Source organism: Capsicum annuum, chromosome 10, assembly GCF_002878395.1.
Source record: "Capsicum annuum cultivar UCD-10X-F1 chromosome 10, UCD10Xv1.1, whole genome shotgun sequence".
In the NCBI taxonomy this organism is placed as follows: domain Eukaryota; kingdom Viridiplantae; phylum Streptophyta; class Magnoliopsida; order Solanales; family Solanaceae; genus Capsicum; species Capsicum annuum.
The window spans coordinates 4,376,086-4,394,995 of NC_061120.1; the positions used below are offsets into that span (position 1 = coordinate 4,376,086).

General features: G+C 34.6%; 1 protein-coding gene across 1 annotated transcript; it reads right to left on the reverse strand.

Moving 5' to 3' along the window:
• Nucleotides 1-14,900: 14,900 nt before the first annotated feature.
• LOC107845848 (protein TAP1) lies at nucleotides 14,901-15,742 on the reverse strand. The gene is made up of 2 exons (XM_016690344.2): nucleotides 15,333-15,742; nucleotides 14,901-15,157 (listed from the first exon to the last, which is right to left on the reverse strand). The coding sequence occupies exons 1-2, from the start codon at nucleotides 15,601-15,603 to the stop codon at nucleotides 15,084-15,086; spliced, it is 345 nt and encodes a 114-aa protein (XP_016545830.1). The 5' UTR covers nucleotides 15,604-15,742; the 3' UTR covers nucleotides 14,901-15,083.
• Nucleotides 15,743-18,910: the final 3,168 nt, after the last annotated feature.

Consider the following 18,910-nt stretch of genomic DNA (forward strand, 5'->3'; position numbering starts at 1 on the left):
GCCTAGGATGTGTGAGCTATTAGTTGTAAGTAGTGTGTTAGAGTTATCACACTTGTCTTGTGATAGTGTTATTACAAGAGTTAGTGATTACAAGAGTTTGTAATCACTTAGTGGCTTGAAGAAAAGTGAAGTTTGAAAATCGTAGTGGCAGGTTGTGATTTTTAATTCCCTTGAGTAAGGAAATTTCCACGTAAACTTTCAATGTTCTTTACTTTATTACACTATATCTCTTCTTCAGTTGTTGTTCATTGCATTCGTTGTTTAGGGACCAGATGTAGATATGTAATTTTGTCCCTCCCTAAAATCATTTTTTACCATTTCTTACCCTCGTCTTACCGCACACCTTCACTCATGTAATTATCCTTCCACAAAAAGATAAAAATAACATGTTCTTAACAAATTAACAACCACTCCAATTAAAAATGGATACCCTACCCTAACAAATTAACAACCTATCCCTGCCCCACCCCTTATCTCTACCTAACCCCTACCCACGTCACCCCACCCTATTACCCCTCACGTTTTTTTTTTTTTTGTCAATAATAGAATTACACACACAACAAAAATAGAAAAGGGGCCCACACTATACAATTCCCACAGACTCCACTCACAATTTACACCCATCTTTTCCATAGAGAACACATAGTCCACTACACTGTACACGAGCCCTCTCTATTTTTCATTGAAGGCAACACATAAAGAACTCATCATATTTACACACACTACCCACTCAAAGAGGATACACATAAGAGAGAAGGGGGAAGGGGGGTATCGATTTTTTAGGGGATAAGGTACACAAATGGTTACACATACAAAATACCATCCAACACTTATCGAAAAAACCATATATACAAACACAACTACCGGAGATACACGTACACACACGGTAATTGGAGAGAAGGAGACTGAGAAGGACAAAATAGTGAGAAAAAGATCAAAAATTGACTGAAAATAGAAAAGAGGTGATCAAAATAGTGAGCCAACAAGAGATATAGTCATTTCTCGAGCTGTTTCGACGAACTTTATGCCGGAATTGATTTCCAATTAGTCATTTGATCGATTCAGTCATAAAAATCCTTTAGTATCTTCATTTCCTTTGATTTTAGGTAAACCCAGCTGGAAAACATGAACTAGCAATGAAAATTCATTGAAAACGGTCCTGTTTTGAATCAATTTTAAGACATTTTTGCATACGGGTTAAGTTGGTTCTGTTGCAATTTCGGTCCTGGTTCATCGGTCTTCGTATTGATTTTGGAATTTAGGTTTTGTTCATCTTGATCGATTCATCGTAATCAGTTTGGGTTTTCAATTTCTCGATAGCGAGTGGGATTTGTTGTTCGCTGTTGAGGTTTCCTATTTGGGATTTTGAGTTTGGATTTTTTTAAACATTATTATCGATGAAATCAGTTCTTCAAAGGTCCATTCCGCAAGCCTACTATTTATATTATTTCAAATCTATTTATTGTTGTGGTTGTGTGGTGTGGTTGTAAGCATGTTTGAGCCATATTGATTATCGTGGTCTTGATTTCTATCTCAAAAATTGAATAATTGTATGATTGGGAATTAGGTAATAGCTTGATTGATAATAAATTGGGGGTGGGAATCAAAAATTAATAAAGTAAATAGATCAATTGTTTGATTTGAAATGAACATTAATTATGTTGTTGGACCCGATAGTGTCATACTTTAGGCGGAAATTGAAAGACAAATATTAGGTTTTGGGGTAGGCAACTTGTAGGATTCTATATCTTTGAATGTGTGAATGTCTGTGTTGAATGATTTCTCCACTTTTATTATATTTCATCAAAATTTATTTATTCGCCGGGGAATGCCCCGAGATCACATTGTACTTATTCACCAGAGAATTCCCCAAAGTATCTTGTACTCGGAGAAAGTTCATGATGAAGGTTTGGGCTTCGGGTAAAGCATTGGACTGTAGTTTAGGATTAGTCTAGAATAAAGTAGGTTTACATTTCCGTGTTTTCCATTTTGGTTTGTTATAATTGTACTGGACATTAACTTTTTTATATTTTGGTTTGTGTTGTTTGTGTTATGTGTTTTGTGGTTTATTCACTTTGTTTTATTAAATTAGCCGATATACTCAATAAAGTAACTGTGGTCGAACCACGGGATAGAGGGGTGTCTAACACCTTCCTCTCGGTCAATAGAATTCCTTAGCCGAAATCTATGCCTGCAAACCAGTTTTAAAGAATCAAAAAGAGTTTTAAAAAAAGAATTTTCAAAGGTGACTTGGCACACCCGATTATGTCAAGTGGTGACTCTAAGTTTAATGTAAATAATCCTTTTTGAAACAAATTTTATTTTTTCACTTTAATAATAATAACCCTTTTCGAACATAAAATCATATCGTTTGGTAAATAAGGGAGAGTGACAGCTCTGGCGACTCTGCTGGGGATTTTTCAGAATTCGATAATATTTTTGAGTTGTCTCGGCTTAGTTTGACACTATGGGTGTATATACATTGTTTGTGTTATCGTTTGTATTTGTTTTATCATTTTTGAATGCCTTCGTGCTACGTATTTACATTTTTTTCTTTTATGTGCTACCACTTTATATCTGTCATCATTTGCATACCCCGTGTCATTTTTTGCCACAACAAGTCCGTAGTACATGTGTGTACACGATCATTGTATTAGTCACCCTTATATTAGGAGGGGAAACGGTCGGGTGTATGGAGTGGGTGAAAATCTCTCGCAGCCACTATCGACCATATGATCCCCCGAAAAGTCTTGTTAGTGGATCCCAACGTAGGTCAGCCTTTAAGTCATGCTTATCTGCATCATACTGAGACCTAGGGGGACCACTTGATCCTATGTTGGAGACTCGCCTCTAAAGCATCTCTACGTGCTAAATGTTGCATCTTTGAGGGTAACAGGGTCATTTGACGAACTGATTTGGGAAAAATATGTGTCAGAATTAAAGGAACGTCTGTTTAGGCAAGGAAGAATAAAAGTTTAAAAAAGAGTTTCATAGTTTTTTTAGAGTTCTTTATGCTTTTTTTCTTTGCATTTCAAAAAGATTTTTACCTATTGCACTCATTTCTCATAAACAAAAACATCAAAAAAGATTTTTTTTTCAATAAGAGATTTTTATAAAAGAAAAATGTCAAGAAAATGGTAGAAGTTTGTTCATTTCATATAACGAAAATACCAAAAAGATTTTTATTTCATAATTGTTGGTGTCAGTTTTATGTGAAGTGTCAAATTAAAACTACCAAAAATGATTTATTAATGTTTTTATCGTCTGTCTCTGGTCGTGTCTCTCAAGTCAGGGTTCAGGTTGTTATTTAGTCCTTAATTGTCCATCCAATCTGGACGAACTACACACCCCTGATTCTCCTCTCTCGGGAGTGAGATATATAGGCATCCTATTTTGGGTTTGGGGATCATATTTAAAAAATTCAAAAAGATTTTCTTCACTCTTCAATAGAGTAGGTGCTTCATATACATCTTTTAAAAGAAAACTACAAAAAAAATTCCTTTAATAGATTCAAATTTTATTTTCATATGAAATTCAAAATCGAAAATCCAAAAAGATTTTTCTTTGGTAATCATAGGTTTTATTTTGTATAGGGATGTTAAAACTAGAAAATTCAAAAAGATTTTCGTCAATACTTTTGACAATTTGTTTTCTTTTCTTCTTAAAGTTTCAAGAAAAAAAAACAAGAAAGAGAGTTTAATCAGCCATGTTGTGCCAAAACTTCACGAACTACGCACACGTGATTCTTCTCTTTTGAGAGTGAGTTACGTAGGTGCCCTTCTAGGGTTCGGTAATCTTTTCAAAAATAAGACAAAAGAAAAAGAGTTTTTGAAAAAGTTTTGCATCTTAAAGCCTTTATTGTTTCTATTGCTTAGTTAGTTTAAGGTGGTTCGTTTGTGGTATTTTAGCTGGTCCTCCATATTGCACCGAGTCAAAAGGAAAAGATATGGCCAATAAAGATACTGAGACTGTTGTCACTAATTAGATAGAGAATTCAAAGAATGAGAATCCAGGATCAAATGAAGAGATCTTGACATTAAGGCAACAAATGGCACAGATGCACCGGGCGTGGGCCAGTAGATTGCCTCCACCTCCATTCCTTAATGATCTTATTTTTAGTTACCCATGTCTTTCTCAGGCGTAATCTTTCATTCCCATTGGTACATCACAATATGTGTTGGGATTCACTCTGCAACAATACTATCCCATCGCTTCTGGTTTGCCCTTGGCAATTCCTCAATAGAGGCCCATTGCTCATCCTGCACCACCTGTGAAACCTATGTTCGTGGCTCCACTACCACCTGAAGCTTTTACTCTTGATGTTCATCTACCGGATATGCCTCCCCACTCTGTGAGAGAGCCTGTATTAAATATTTCTGGTGATCAATATTATGCTCTTGAGCCCACATTTAAGTTGACTAGTCCTTATGGCTATACTCAACCACCTGAATTTCCTCTTAATGCTAAAAAGTCTGTTATGATAGAAGAACAAGAGGAGATAAAAAAAAAGGTGAAACGTTTGGAACTGTCTATAAAAAACTATCAAGGACTTGGGGGGTACAAAAGTGTCTCAGATAAGTACTTATGTATGTTTCTAAGTGTCAACCTTCCCCTTGGCTTTAAGATGCCAAATTTTGAGAAGTATGATGGACAAGGGGATCCGGTGGCGCATTTGAGACGTTATTGTAACCAATTAAGAAGTGTTGGAGGCAAAGAAGAAATGCTTATGGCTTACTTTGGTGAGAGTCTTTCGGGTTTAGCCTCAGAGTGGTTTGTTGATCAGGATATTGATAGGTGGAATAGTTGGGATGATTTAGCTAATGAATTTGTGCAACAATTCCAATATAATGTGGAATTGATCCCCAACAAAAAATCCTTAACCAGTATAAAGAAAAAGAATACGGAGAGTTTCAGGGAGAATGCGATCAGATGGAGTGAACAAGCTGCTAGGGTGAAACCGCCAATGAAAAAAAGAAAGATAGTGGAGATGTTTATTCTAGCACAGAATGAAACACTTTATCAACACCTGTTACCTGCATTAGGCAAGCCATTTGTTGAGGTCATCAAAATAGGGGAGATGAAAAAGGATGGAATTAAGATCGGTCGCATTATGAGTTTTGCTACACTGAAAGCAACTACTCAATCAATTCAAAAGGGTTTAGGAAGTGTTGGGGAGAAGAAGAATGATGCAGTATCATCTATCCAGTATATAATGCACAACCACATGTTCAACCCCTATCTTACCCACAATGACACATACTAACTCCTCAGAGTCATCATCTAACTCCACAAACATACCAAAGCCCTTCTAGGCCCGATTTTTTATTCAAGCCAAACAATGAAATAAGGCAGAAGTCAAGACATAGTTTCACACAAATTGGAAAGTCGTATAATATTTTATTTCAAAGATTGGTAAAGTGGGGCATGATCTCTCCTCTCTTTGGGCACACTCTTAATCCTCATTCAAGAAATTTTAATCCTAATGTACGATGTCAGTATTATTCTGATAATTAGGGTCATAGTATTGAAAATTGTCGAAATTGTAAGAGAAATTGAAAAGATGATTCAAGATAGATCAATTATGGTGCAGAACATTGACAGTGAGGAAAGCTTTAGTCATGCTGATATGCAAACTAGTGGCTAAGATGTCAAGCTCAAAAATTGAGAAGTCACTCCTCTCCTTACTACGAAGGGATTTGGTAGTTTGTTTTATTTTATTTTTTGTTATTCAAATTATTTCAGAGTCGTAGTTCGGGATCTATCTTATTTTGTTCCTTTTTCGTTTATGTTCAAAACCTTCTATCTTTCATTTTAATTAAATGGGTGCCCCTTTTTCCTTTGTATTTTAAATATGTGTTGTTTGTTTGTTTTCTTTACATAGTATATTTTATGTTGGTTCTAGGGTTATGAAACGCTTACGAAATTTTCAGCCAGATCTTAAAATTCAGTTTTGATCATGAACTTTGAATCAGAGGGCTAAAGTTAGAAAAAAAGTACTTGAGAAAATAGGTAGAGTGCTGAGACATTTGGTGACTAAGTTGAAGCCTTCTTTGAAAATTAAGGAAATTATTTTGAGAATCGCGAGAATACTTGGTCATCAATTGAAAGGACTATGCCAATTAGGTCAAGCAATGAATGCACGATCCTATATCAAGAGACATAGGAAGATAATTAGCTCCACAAAAGCATGAGTCATTCGATGTAAGGGACGTACAACAAAGGTGGAGTTGTATGTTTGACAAGCGTAGAAGAAGAAATGGCACACATGCTTAGTTAAAGTTAATGTTGTTCAAATGTCACAAATAATATTCATATTTCACTTTATATTGCATGATGTATACTTGCATTTTCAAGGATTGATATGACGAAGGCATTTCATTCTGTTATCCAAACATTGTGTCATCCTTTGTTTACCTCATTTGAGCTTTAATGTTATTTTATTTCATACCCTCTTTTGGAATCAATATAGAGTCAGCAAGGTTCAAACGAATATGTGTCCAGCAAAATAATAAAGTAAAAAAAATTTCAAAAAAGAAAAAAAAGACAAAAATATGTCCAAAAAGAAATAAAGGAAGAGTGCCAAGAAAAATAGAGTCAAAAAAGTTTCAAAGAGAAAAAGAGTCAATAAAAAAATCAGAGTCAAGTAAAGGAATAAGTTGTCAAAACTCCACGGGACTTGATTCTCCTCTCTCGGGGATGACATACGTAGGTTGCCCTAATCTGAGCTCGGTCCAACCAAATAAATAATTTAGAATTACCCAGTCAAAAGATACTGGGGCATGAGTTAATCCTCATTGTTGGAGTCAATTCTAAAAGTTGTAAGTCCGACCCCATTTTAAGTGTCATTTGGGCCTCATGCCGTCCCTTCTTTCTAACCTTATCCAAAATCCAAGTTACAACCAAAGAAAGACCTTCAGATCAACTTTTGAGAATGTTAAGGATAAACATGCAATGGATATGATGACGCATTTTGGGTACTACTTGTCTTCCTCAGCATAATGAATCAAGAGAGAAATAAAAATGCAGTCTTATTAGTGAAACCCCTCACGGGCACCGTAAGGCAATGGTAAGTTGAGGGAGAATGAAATGAGAGTCTTATTGGTGAAAATCCTCACAGGCATTGTAAGGTTATGTAAGTTGAGAGAAATAAAAATGAGAGAGTCTTATTGGTGAAAACCTTCACGGGCACCATAAGGCGATGATGAGGTAAGAAAAAAAAATGAGGGAGGCTTGTTGGTGAAAATCCTTCAAGGAGTCACTAGCCGAATGAGGTCTCCGAGTGCAATTGGCCCAAGGAAGTAACTTAGTTTTAGGGCCATTAACTCAAGAACATTTGGTAGAAAGTTCATACGGAATATGAAATCCAAAAGGCGTGTCATAATCACTAATGTTGACTATGATTTTCAGATAAGTTTTTTTTCTCTTTTTCAACTGGGGACATTCATTGTCTTTTCTTTCTTCTCTATAGTTCTATTTTCATTTTCTTGAGTCAGTATCCAAATAAAAAAACTATCATTATCATTTTTCTTGTGTCTTTGAGTTAAGTCCATGACAAAACAAGTGAGAAAAGATTTCCAAACTGGCTACCATCTTCTTCAATTGCACAAAGTAAGACAAAAGTTCAGCACATGAAAGAGATATGATTGTGAGTTGAAATAATGCATGCAGAATTTTTTATCAGCAGACAAGTCTAGAAACTCATGAAAATACCAAGGTTCAAAGAGTTTATCTGAGAAGCCTGGCAAAGCAGAGATACTGTGTTTATTTTAGAGTTACTCTTAATAACCTGAGTTTGGGTCAATGATGCAGCAAGTCAATGATATGTGCTAATAGTTGGAAGAAAGGTTAAATGTGACGAGGGCAAGAGCATTTGCCGCGAAAGCCAAAGCCATAAACCAGCCCCCATGTTTAAACTCAAAGGTTTTATTTGATGAAATAGGAAACATGTTATCTTTAAATCAACGACTTCAGAGCATAAATATCAAGGGCTGTAATGCCTCACTTCTACAAATACAGGAAGAAATGTTGCTGCACAGGTTTGATAATCAAATCATGGTAATTTTCATCATCATATATCCCTCGGAGACACACTTCCTTGTCTAGGTATTTTAGTTTTCAATTTCTAGGTGATATACTTCTTAAATTGAACCTTTACTCTTAGAAGATGTACCTTCCGATTGAGTCGTCCCCCTTGACTCCTAGAAGACGTACCTTTCGATCTATCTGTTCCCCTTGACCCCTAGAAGACTTAACTTTCAGTTGAGTTGTCCCTCTTGACTCCTAGAAGACGTACCTTCCGGTCGAGTCATTCCCCTAGACTCCTAGAATACGTACCTTCCGATTGATTCATTCCCCTTGAATCCTAGAAGACGTACCTTCCGGGCGATTCATTCCCCTTAACCCCTAGAAGTCATACTTTCCAATTAATTCATTCCCATTGATCCCTAGAAGACATACCTTCTGGTCGAGTCATTCCCCTTGACTTATAGAAGATGTACCTTTCGAGCAATTCGTTCCCCTTAACCCCTAGAAAATGTACCTTCCAGTCAATTCGTTTCCCTTGACTTCTAGAAGACGTACCTTCTGGTCGAGTTGTTACCCTTGACTCCTAGAAGATATAACTTTTAGGTTATTCGTTTCCCTTGACTTCTAGAAGACGTACCTTCCGCTCAACTCGTTCCCCTTGATTCTTAGAAGATATACCTCCTAGTTGAGTCAACCCCCTTAATTCCTAGAAGATGTACTTCCTGGTCGAGTCATTCCCCTTTATTCCTAGAAGATGTGCTTCCTGGTCGAGTCAGTCCCCTTGATTCCTAGAAGATGTACTTCCTGGTTGAGTCATTCCCCTTGATTACTAGAAGATGTACCTCCGTGTCTAATCAGTCCCTTTAATTCCTTAAAGATGTACTTCCTGGTCGAGTTAGTCCCCCTGATTCCTAGAAGATGTACTTCCTGGTCAAGTCATTCCCCTTGATTCCTAGAAAATGTACCTCCTGGTTGAGTCATTCCCCTTGATTTCTAGAAGATGTAATTTCTCCAGTTATTTCCCTTGATTCCTAGAATATGTACTTCCTAGTCGAGTCAGCCCCATTGATTCCTAGAAGATGTACTTTCTGGTTGAGTCACTCCCCTTGATTCCTAGAAGATGTACTCCCTAGTCAAGTCAGTCCCCTTGATTCCTAGAAAATGTACTTTATAGTCAAGTCATTTCCTTTGACTCCTAGAAATTGTACTTTATAGTCAAATCATTCCAATTAAACCATAGGAGATGCATTTCTTTTTTCGGGTTTTTCAAGTAGTTATGATGTGATTGCCACAAAAGTCCTCTAATGTTAAACTGGGGCAAAATTTAATTCACGTTTTTAGAACATTACTTTTCTGACAAATGGAAACTCTCTTTATAATAACATATGTTTGGAATAATTTTCTTTCTAGTTTTGATGTGATTTCAGGAGCCCGCCTGAAAACAAGAGGAATAAGTGGAAAGTCAAGCAAAAATCTGAAGAAGTTAAAAATCAAGCAACAAAGTAAAGAAGTTGAAAGTCAAGCAACAAGGTTAAGAGATTGAAAGTCAATCAACAAGGTGAAACAATTGAAAGTCGATAAAGTGAAGAAATAGCAAGTCAGGAACCGCCTGGAGAATAGGATGAAGAAATTGAAAGTCAAGCAATAAGGTGATGAAATTTCAAGACGGGAGCTCACCCAGAGAATAGAGTACGAAAAATATAAGTCAGGAGCTCGCCTGAAGAATACGGTGATGAAATTCAAGCCAAGAGTCCAAAAGAAGCTACATAAATAGGATTTTTGTTATTTCATTTATGTTTTTAACTTGTAATTTTTATTTTTGATGTAATGACAGAACCGCGGACTGAAACCTCTAGGGGACTTCACTCGTCTCTCCAATTCGGTTTTTCTTCTTTCTTCTGTTTCTTCCTTTGAATAATATTCGGGTCAAAATTTTGTCTCGTCGCCTACTTTTTTGTATGAAAATACTTTGTGTTACATTCAAAGAAGGGAATGATGTAGATACGTAATTTTGTCCCTCCCTGAAATTATTTTTTACTATTTTTTACCCTCGTCATACCGCACACCTTCACCCATGTAATTATCCTTCCACAAAAAGACAAAAATAACAACTTTTTTAACAAATTAACAACCCTTCAATTAAAAATGGACACCCCACCCTAACAAATTAACAACCTATCCCTACCCCCCTACCTCTACCTAACCCCATACCCACGTCACCCCACCCCATTCCCCTTTCACATTTTTCTTTCTTTGTCATTAACAAAATTACACACACAACAAAAATAGAAAAGGGGCCCACACTATACAATTCCCACAAAATCCACTCATCTTCTCCATAGAGAACACACACTCCACTACACTGTACACGGTCCCTCTCCATTTTTTTCATTGAAGGCAACATACCAAGAACACATCACAGTTACATAGACTACCCACTCAGAGAGGATACACATAAGAGAGAAGGGAGAAGGGAGGTCTTAATTTTTTGGGGGAGAAGGAACATACACAGTTACACACATAAAATCCCATCCAACCCTCATCGAAAAAAACCATACATACACACACAACTGCTGGATCTACACATACACACACAGAAATTGGAGAGAAGGGGATTGAGAAGGCCAAAATAGTGAGAAAAGGATCGAAAATAGACTGAAAACAGAAGAGAGGCGATCAGAATAGTGAGCCAGCGAGAGATCTTGTCATTTTTCGAGTTTTTCCGACGAGTTTTGCTCCGAAATTGATTTCCAATTAGTTATTTGATTGATTTAGTCTTAAAATCCTTTAGTATATTCATTTCCTTTGATTCTAGGTAGACCAGCTGGAAAACATGAACTAGTAATGAAAATTCATTGAAATCGGTCCTGTTTTGAATCAATTTTAAGACAGTTTCATGTACAGGTTTGGCTGGTTCTGTTGCGATTTTGGTCTTGGTTCATCGGTCTTCGTATTGATTTTGGGATTTAGGTTTTGTTCGTGTCAATTGATTTATCACAATCAGTTTAGGGTTTCAATTTCTTGATACCGAGTTGAATTTCTTATTTGCTATTGAGGTTATCTATTCAGGATTTTGAGTTCAGGTTTTCTTAAACATTATTATCGACGAAATCAGTTCTTCAAAGGTTCATTCCTCAACCTTACTATTTTTATTATTTCAAATTTGTTTAATGTTGTGTTTGTGTGGTGTGGTTCTGAGCATGTTTGAGCCATATTGATTATCTTGGTCTTGATTTCTATCTCAAAAATTGAATAATTGTATGATTGGGAATTGGGTAATTGCATGATTGATAATAAATTAGGGTGGAAATCAGAAATTAACGAAGTAAATAGAATCAATTGTGTGATTTGAAATAAATAATGATTATGTTTTTGGACCCGATAGTGTCCTGTTTTAGGAGGAAATCGATAGGCAAATCATAGGTTTTGGGGTAGGCAACTCGTAGGATTCTATATCTTTGAATGTGTGAATGTCTGTGTTGAATGATTTCTCCACTTTTATTATATTTCATCAAAATGTATTTATTCGTCGGGGAATGCCCTGAGATCACATTGTACTTATTCATCGGGGAATGCCCCAAAGTATATTATACTCAGAGGACGTTCGTGATGAAGGTCCGAGGCTTCGGGTAAAGCATTGGATCGTAGTTTAGGATTAGTCTAGAATAAATTAGGTTTACATTTTCGCATTTTTTCATTTTGGCTTGTAATAAATGGACTGGACATTAACTTTTATGGATTTTGGTTTGTTTTGTTTGTGTCATTTGTATTGTGGTTTATTCACTTTGTAGTGTTAAATTAGTCTATATACTCCATAAAGCGACCGTGGTCGAACCATGGGATCGAGAGGTGCCTAACACCTTCCTCTCAGTCAACAGAATTCCTTAGCTGGAATCTTTATTCGCAAACCAGTTTTAAAGAGTCAAAAATAGTTTTGAAAAAGAATATTCAAAGGTGACTTGGCACATTATGCCAAGTGGTGACTTTGAGTTTAATGTAAATAATCTTTTTTGAAACAAATTTCATTTTGTCACTTGAATAATAAAAACCTTTTTTGACATAAAATCATATCTTTTGGTAAAAAAAGGGGGTGTGACTGTCACGACCCGAACCTAGGCCCTGGCCGTGACGGGCATCCCGAACCATGAAGGCCCAAAAGTCCTTCTAACTTGCAATCACATGCACCATTCATATGCAAAGAGGAAATGCAAAAATACATAACAAAACAGAGTCATGGTCAATATCACAATTCAATTGGACAATCTAGAATGGAATCCATACACCTTTAACAATGTTTAAAATCAGTCTGCGAAATCTCTAATACATTAAAACTAACATCTTGTCTAAAACTGGGACAAGGACCCTAGCCAAACCAAACATATAGACTGAGATAACAAAGTATATTAACTAGGCCTTCCGAAATAGAGAAGGCTCACCAACTTCAACTTCTGACACACACAAGCCTACTACTGAAAGAGATCTAAGGACTGTACCTCAGATCCTGAAATATAGTGGGTCAATACAGATGTATTGGTATGTGAAACAACTCATACTAACATATTTTTAATACAAAATAGATGAGAGCTTTTCACAATGTCAATAATAGTCATATAAGTAAAAATACATAGGCATACCTTTTAAGAACTTCAAATGATTCTTGACACAAAGACCTATTCTTTATTATTCTTTTGAGCTAGATGGTACACCCTACAATCTGTAATTTCACGGGCTATACGGAATCTTTTCTTGACTCGGTGGCCAAGCCCCCAATCCAAGTTTGCCGCAAGGATTGGAGTATCCATAAGGGGAACACACAAGATCACGAAGCAGGGTGCCAAAATCCCCAAATCAAGTCTACATGTTGTGGTTGGGCACAAGATCACAAAGCAGGGCTCCTAACCATAGTCCCAAATTGGGACGACATAATTCAAGGTACACAAGATCACAAAGCATGGTACCAAAATCTCGTGTCGGCAAATCACGATTTCCAGCATGGAGTCTTTCAACTTGTACTTTCTTCGGGTAACCATCTAACTCTCTTAAGCCCAACTTTTAGTTCTTTTAAAACAAACATGCTTCATACTTTCAAAACATTAAATACTTATTTTATTAAGGGAATGTAATCATCGTGTATCATCATACCCTGACTTGCAAGTCAATCAAATTACATCATATCAATCCGTAGCCCTTTTCATGTATTACCACGCTAATGACCACCCATAGTTTTTCTTTAACACCAAGTAAGGGAGATTCATGCAACAGATTTTCATTTGAATTTAATAAAAAAAAACACTCTCCTTTCAATAATACAATCACAAGGTGATCATGTTATGTTTACTTTGTTCAAAACCCATAGGAATTGTTAACTTTGACACAATAAACATTCATCATATGAAAAAACCCCTCTACATGTTATAAAAGTACCAATTCCTAATCATTAAATTAAACAAGTATTCACCCTTTGGTTTTTTCGTTGAGAAAATTCATACCTTTATACAACCCATAACAACATAAATCGAAAATATCATGATAAAAGAAGGGGGTTTGATTGTTCATACTCTCATTAAAACTTTCGTTACACCTCAAAATCATATATATATATATATATATATATATATATATATAGTTATATTCAAAATTCATGATAGAAGATTCAAAACAACATACAATTTCTTCAAAACAACTCCATGACATATACTTTTCAAAATCCTTTCTTTACAAACATAATTGAGGATCTTTAATATAATTTAAAACAATAGGAAAATTTTGCCCATAAAGGTGAGAGAAGTCCCACTAACCTTGGATTATAAGATTTGAAAGATGGAATATGAATCTTGATCTATTTTCTTGAAATCTTGAACTTACGGATTGAATTTCTTGTTCTTGAAGGTGGTTAGGGTTTTAATTTTGAGAGAAAATTGAATAAGGATCCAATTGATGCTTCTTGGGGCTGAATTTTATGTTAGGGATGGAATTTGGGTGACGAAAAGTGACCAAAATGCCCCTAGATCAATTAGGAACTGAAATAATACGTAAAACGGCTTTAAATTCGTGTCAGATTTCATGTCGGGGCGCAGTCGACGCGACACGTCAAGATCGCATCGTCTTACTGCCTCACACGGAAAATGCCATAACTTTTAGCTCGGTTATCGGTTTTAGGCGAAATTGGTACCGTTGAAAATCTAATTCAATTATCTACAATTTGGTGGGTCTTGAACTGAAAAATTCTATGTGTATCAAAAGTTATACACATTTAAAGTAGACCCTTGCAGAATCGAATATCAAACTTTGGATGAATGAACGACTCTTAGCTCAACTTTGGTCCAAGTGATTTTTATGAACACTTTTCACCTCATAATCACTTCATACACTAGGAGAAGGATCATGACACATGAATTTAAATATAAACCATGGAATTAGAGTTTACGCACGTAGGAATAACGGTTCGCTTTCTAGTTCGAAAATACGGGGTGTTACAGTGACACCAGATCTTGTTGTGTTCAGTGGACTCATACACTCCATCAGAGTGTTTTTGTTCGATCAATGGCAGAGTCATCCTTATCCAAGGAGTATAATTTAAATTTGACTGCATATGCTATTGGTGTTGTGTTGATAAAATCTGAGACAATTAACTTGGTTATTTATTTCCTTTTTGTACAGATTATTCTAAAAATATGTGTTGCATTCGGAGGTCGTTGTCAATTACATGATCTAATAAAATACCCTCAAGAAATTCCTGGGTTTTCTTCTTCAGAAAAGAAAGTAGGACCTTCCGTAAAACATCAATAATCATCTTGATAACAGAATAGCTCGATACCTCTAAACTTAATACGTTTAATTTAGCACAGTCAAATATTGAGGAGTCATAAATAATGTTGGAAATAAAATCTTTAGTGCTTTATTAGGAAGCACTAGAGTTTTATTCAATAATAACACAATTACACACATAACATAGAAATTACAACCACAAAAGCATTTAGTAGCTTAAGTACATAATATAGTGTCATAGACACATACTTAGTGGCCATAATTGTACTTATTTATATTAGAACTTGTTCTTAAGCAGCCAGAGCAGTGCCAATGCAATAGTTCTCACTGCAATTTGTCATGCAACTTCCAAACTTCTCTTTTTCTGCAAAATTAACAAGAAATATTACTAAACAATTTGTATATGTAGAGAGATACGTATATATATTGTCCAAATATCTATAAATTATTTGAAGTAAACATTGCACCTTAAGCATATGTGCATGTGAAGCAATAGTCAAGAACACAAGTAAAGAGACAAGATAAGGAGTGTTAGTTACCATTTTGAACGAGAAACTTGGAGCAATGGCCGATGGAACATCCAATATTACAAACATGATTACGAGTTGCAATGTCAGTAACAACTGATTCATCTGTGTTTGTAGTTGCAAAGCAACCGGCAAGGCACAGAGTTAGGCATATCGGCCTTTTTAAGCACCTAGCTGCACAGAGTGCTGCACATATTGCGCTACGGTCGTCTTGGGCCATAGCATTATGCTCTGTCAACACAAGCATTGCAAGGAACAACACCATTACAACCTTCAATGCCATTGAGAGAGAGAGAGGAATAGTGAGTTATATTATATGATATTCTTATTTTGGTTGATGTGAAAATAAGGTCCTCAAAGTGCACAATTTATAGAGGAAACATATGGCATAAAATCAAAGGTTTTTAAATCATATTTAAATCTAGATAAGGTGTGATAATGTGTGTGATGGGAGATTTTTGTACGACCAGAGTCATCCTCAATTCCAGACAAGTCAAAATTAGTCAAAATATTTTTTCTTTGATATCCTTTGGCTCTGCTATATTTTGGCTTCAACTCTAAAGTCCTTTTGAAATTTTAACCAAATATTATTTAACGTTTTAATTCGTGTATGATATATAATTCCAATCATATGAACTCCAATATGTGTGGTAAATAAGATTAAAACAAATAAAAGTTAAGTAATCCATTCTTAACTAGTGCAAACAAATCTACATGAATGAATAATCCAGTATAGTTCAATAATAAAATTCAATTTTTTTTATCACTTTCAATTTTAGTGGTTATAGAATACATTATTTTTTAAATTCCAATCAAATATTATCTAATGCCTTAATTTGTATATGATACATAAAAATCAATATATCTCCAATATGTGGTAAACAAGATTAAAAACAAAATTTTAGCGATATATATAGTCTCAACATGTGAAAACAAATCCTATATTAACAAATAATTTAATATAACTCAACCATAAAAATTCAAATTTCATATTTATCACTTTCGGTTTTAGTGGCCCATTCTATAGGAAATATGTTAAACATGTTAATATTATTGAACAAGAATCCATAGAACTAAAACTTCTCAACTAGTTTTTTGTTGGCTTAATTTATATTTTTCGTACGTTTTATTCTATTTTTTCCTATGTCTACGTTTTTCCTTAAACATTTCTATTAGAAAATAAAAAAGATAAGATAATTTCAGTGACTTTCCTACCATTTTAGGTTCATAATACTAACATTCTTTATATTTATAATATTACATGTACCTTTTTATTTTTATTTTTTAAAACGGTTTCGAATTGTATTATGCAGTGGCATAGCCTTCCTTGTTCAAGGGTGTCATTTGAGATCCTTTTGTTAAAAAATTACACTATTAGATGGGTAAAACAATTACTTTTATGTATATATAGTGTTATGTATTAAATTTTCTTGACTTTATTGTGTGTTTACTTCTTTATATTTTGACTTTTCTAGTATATGATATTTGTGAGTTGTGCGGTTGATTGACACGGTACCTGATGCGCTCAAGAGTGTTTTGGGTGAGCTTGAAACCTTTTGAGACTTTTAAAGCCATGAGTTTGATTGCGGTCAATATTTTATGTTTCGTGTGTTGGATGGTGATTTGAAGAGTTTAACTAGATCTGGAATGTTGATTTTGAATTAGTAGCATAGTTAGTTCGGGCCCCGAGCCGTTATTTTGTATTTCCATCCTTTTGATGGAAACTAGTTTATATAAGCCTAAAGAGATCCTGGGGACTAAACTATTGTAAACGATCTCTTTTATTAAAATCTCGCAATTCTATTGAGTTTGGAACACCGAAATAGCCTTGTAGTGTATCTGATTTATTTCTATAAGATCCCAAATGAATTTTGAGGATTCAACCGGGAAAATTTATCAAGAACATCAAACTATTGGTGCAATTTTTCTAGTGCATCAGGCCCTTCATCGCGATCGTAGGCCTCGATGATCGTCTTCATAGAGATCACATAATGGTGGTACCACAATCGCGTTGAGTAAATCGGTGGATCGGGTGAACATCGCGGTCGCGAGAGGATCGATCGGGATGAACAACTTAAATGCTGGTCAACGTTGACCCTTATGACCACATGCTGGAGACCGTGATCACGAGGTACTGTTCACTTGAACATTATAAAATCCTCTTTTCGCGATTTTCATCTTTATTGGATTTGGAAGCTTTAGGAGAGGCGATATCAGTGAGGTTTCGTCACCATTCTTGCTTGAGTAACCTCTAAACTTCTATTTTCATAAATTTCTATTGACTCTATCTCTTAAATAGCTTTAAAAAAACTTGTTTTTTAGGGTATCATTTAAAACCTCTTTTGTTCAAAATTACACTACATAAATAGATAAAATTTTACTTCTATAGTTCTATGTGTATATCTTACTATATATTGAATCTCATTGATTCATCATGTGCTTACTTTCTTATATTTTGATCCTCCCTTTGAAAATTTGGCTCAGTGTAACAAATAAGAAAGGTGAAAGGAATGATACATAAAATGAAAACAAAATTGACATGAATCAATGGTCCATTTTCAGCAAGTACAAAACAAATCAAACATGTGAAAGAGTTCATCAGTGGTCCACTACCAACAAGTAAAAATCGTATGGAGTGGTCCACTACCAACAAGTAAAAATCGTATGGAGCATGTAGAAGAGTTCACCATAACAATAATATTTTAAAATTTTTTACTTTGTTTCATTTTTAGTGGTCCCATATATTATATGAAACATGTACTTAATATGTGAGCATTTAACAAGAATATTCATTAATAAAAAATCAAGAGAGAAATTGGTGAAAAGATATGCTTTTAGGAATGTCATTTTTAGATAAATTATACCCACATATAATAACTAAAACAGATTGGTGGTTTACAACACCATGTAAACAAAAAGTAAGAGCAAAAAGAGTTATTAATAAAATAAGAAAGAAAACTGATTGGATAGAAGGAAGTAAAAAAATTACACAAAAATTAGAAAATATAAAAAATACAGAAGACACAATAGAACTAGTTGTATTTTCTATAAAAAAAAAAAATAACTATATTTTCAATAGATAAGGTAGAAATGATAAAGAAAAAATTAAGACAATTATATAGTGAAGATCCATTAAAAGGATGAAAAAAATATAAAACTACTATAAAAATTGAATGAATAGATAAAAATAGCATAATAACTCAAAAACCATTAACATATAATTTTGACGATATAAAAGAATTTAAAATGCATATAGATGAATTACTAGAAAAACAGTATATGTAAAAAGGCAATAGTAAACACAATAGTCTAGCATTTATAGTAAATAAACATAGTGAATAAAAAAGAGGAAAAAGTAGAATGATTATTGATTATAGAAACCTAAATGCAAAAACTATGACATATAATTATCCAATACCAAATAAGATATTAAAAATAAGACAAATACAAGGATATAATTATTTTAGTAAATTTGATTGTAAATCAGGATTTTACCACTTAAAGTTAGATGAAGATTCTAAGGAATTAACCGCATTTACGGTACCACAAGGATTTTATGAATGGAAAGTATTACCATTTGGATATAAAAA

What these genes read in the sequence shown, in the direction of transcription:
- LOC107845848 (XM_016690344.2), bottom strand. Translation starts at nt 15,603, where the DNA reads ATGGCATTGAAGGTTGTAATGGTGTTGTTCCTTGCAATGCTTGTGTTG. An exon ending in CAAGTTTCTCGTTCAAAATG is followed by an intron (nt 15,158 to 15,332) that starts GTAACTAACACT and finishes TTAATTTTGCAG; the next exon opens with AAAAAGAGAAGTTTGGAAGT.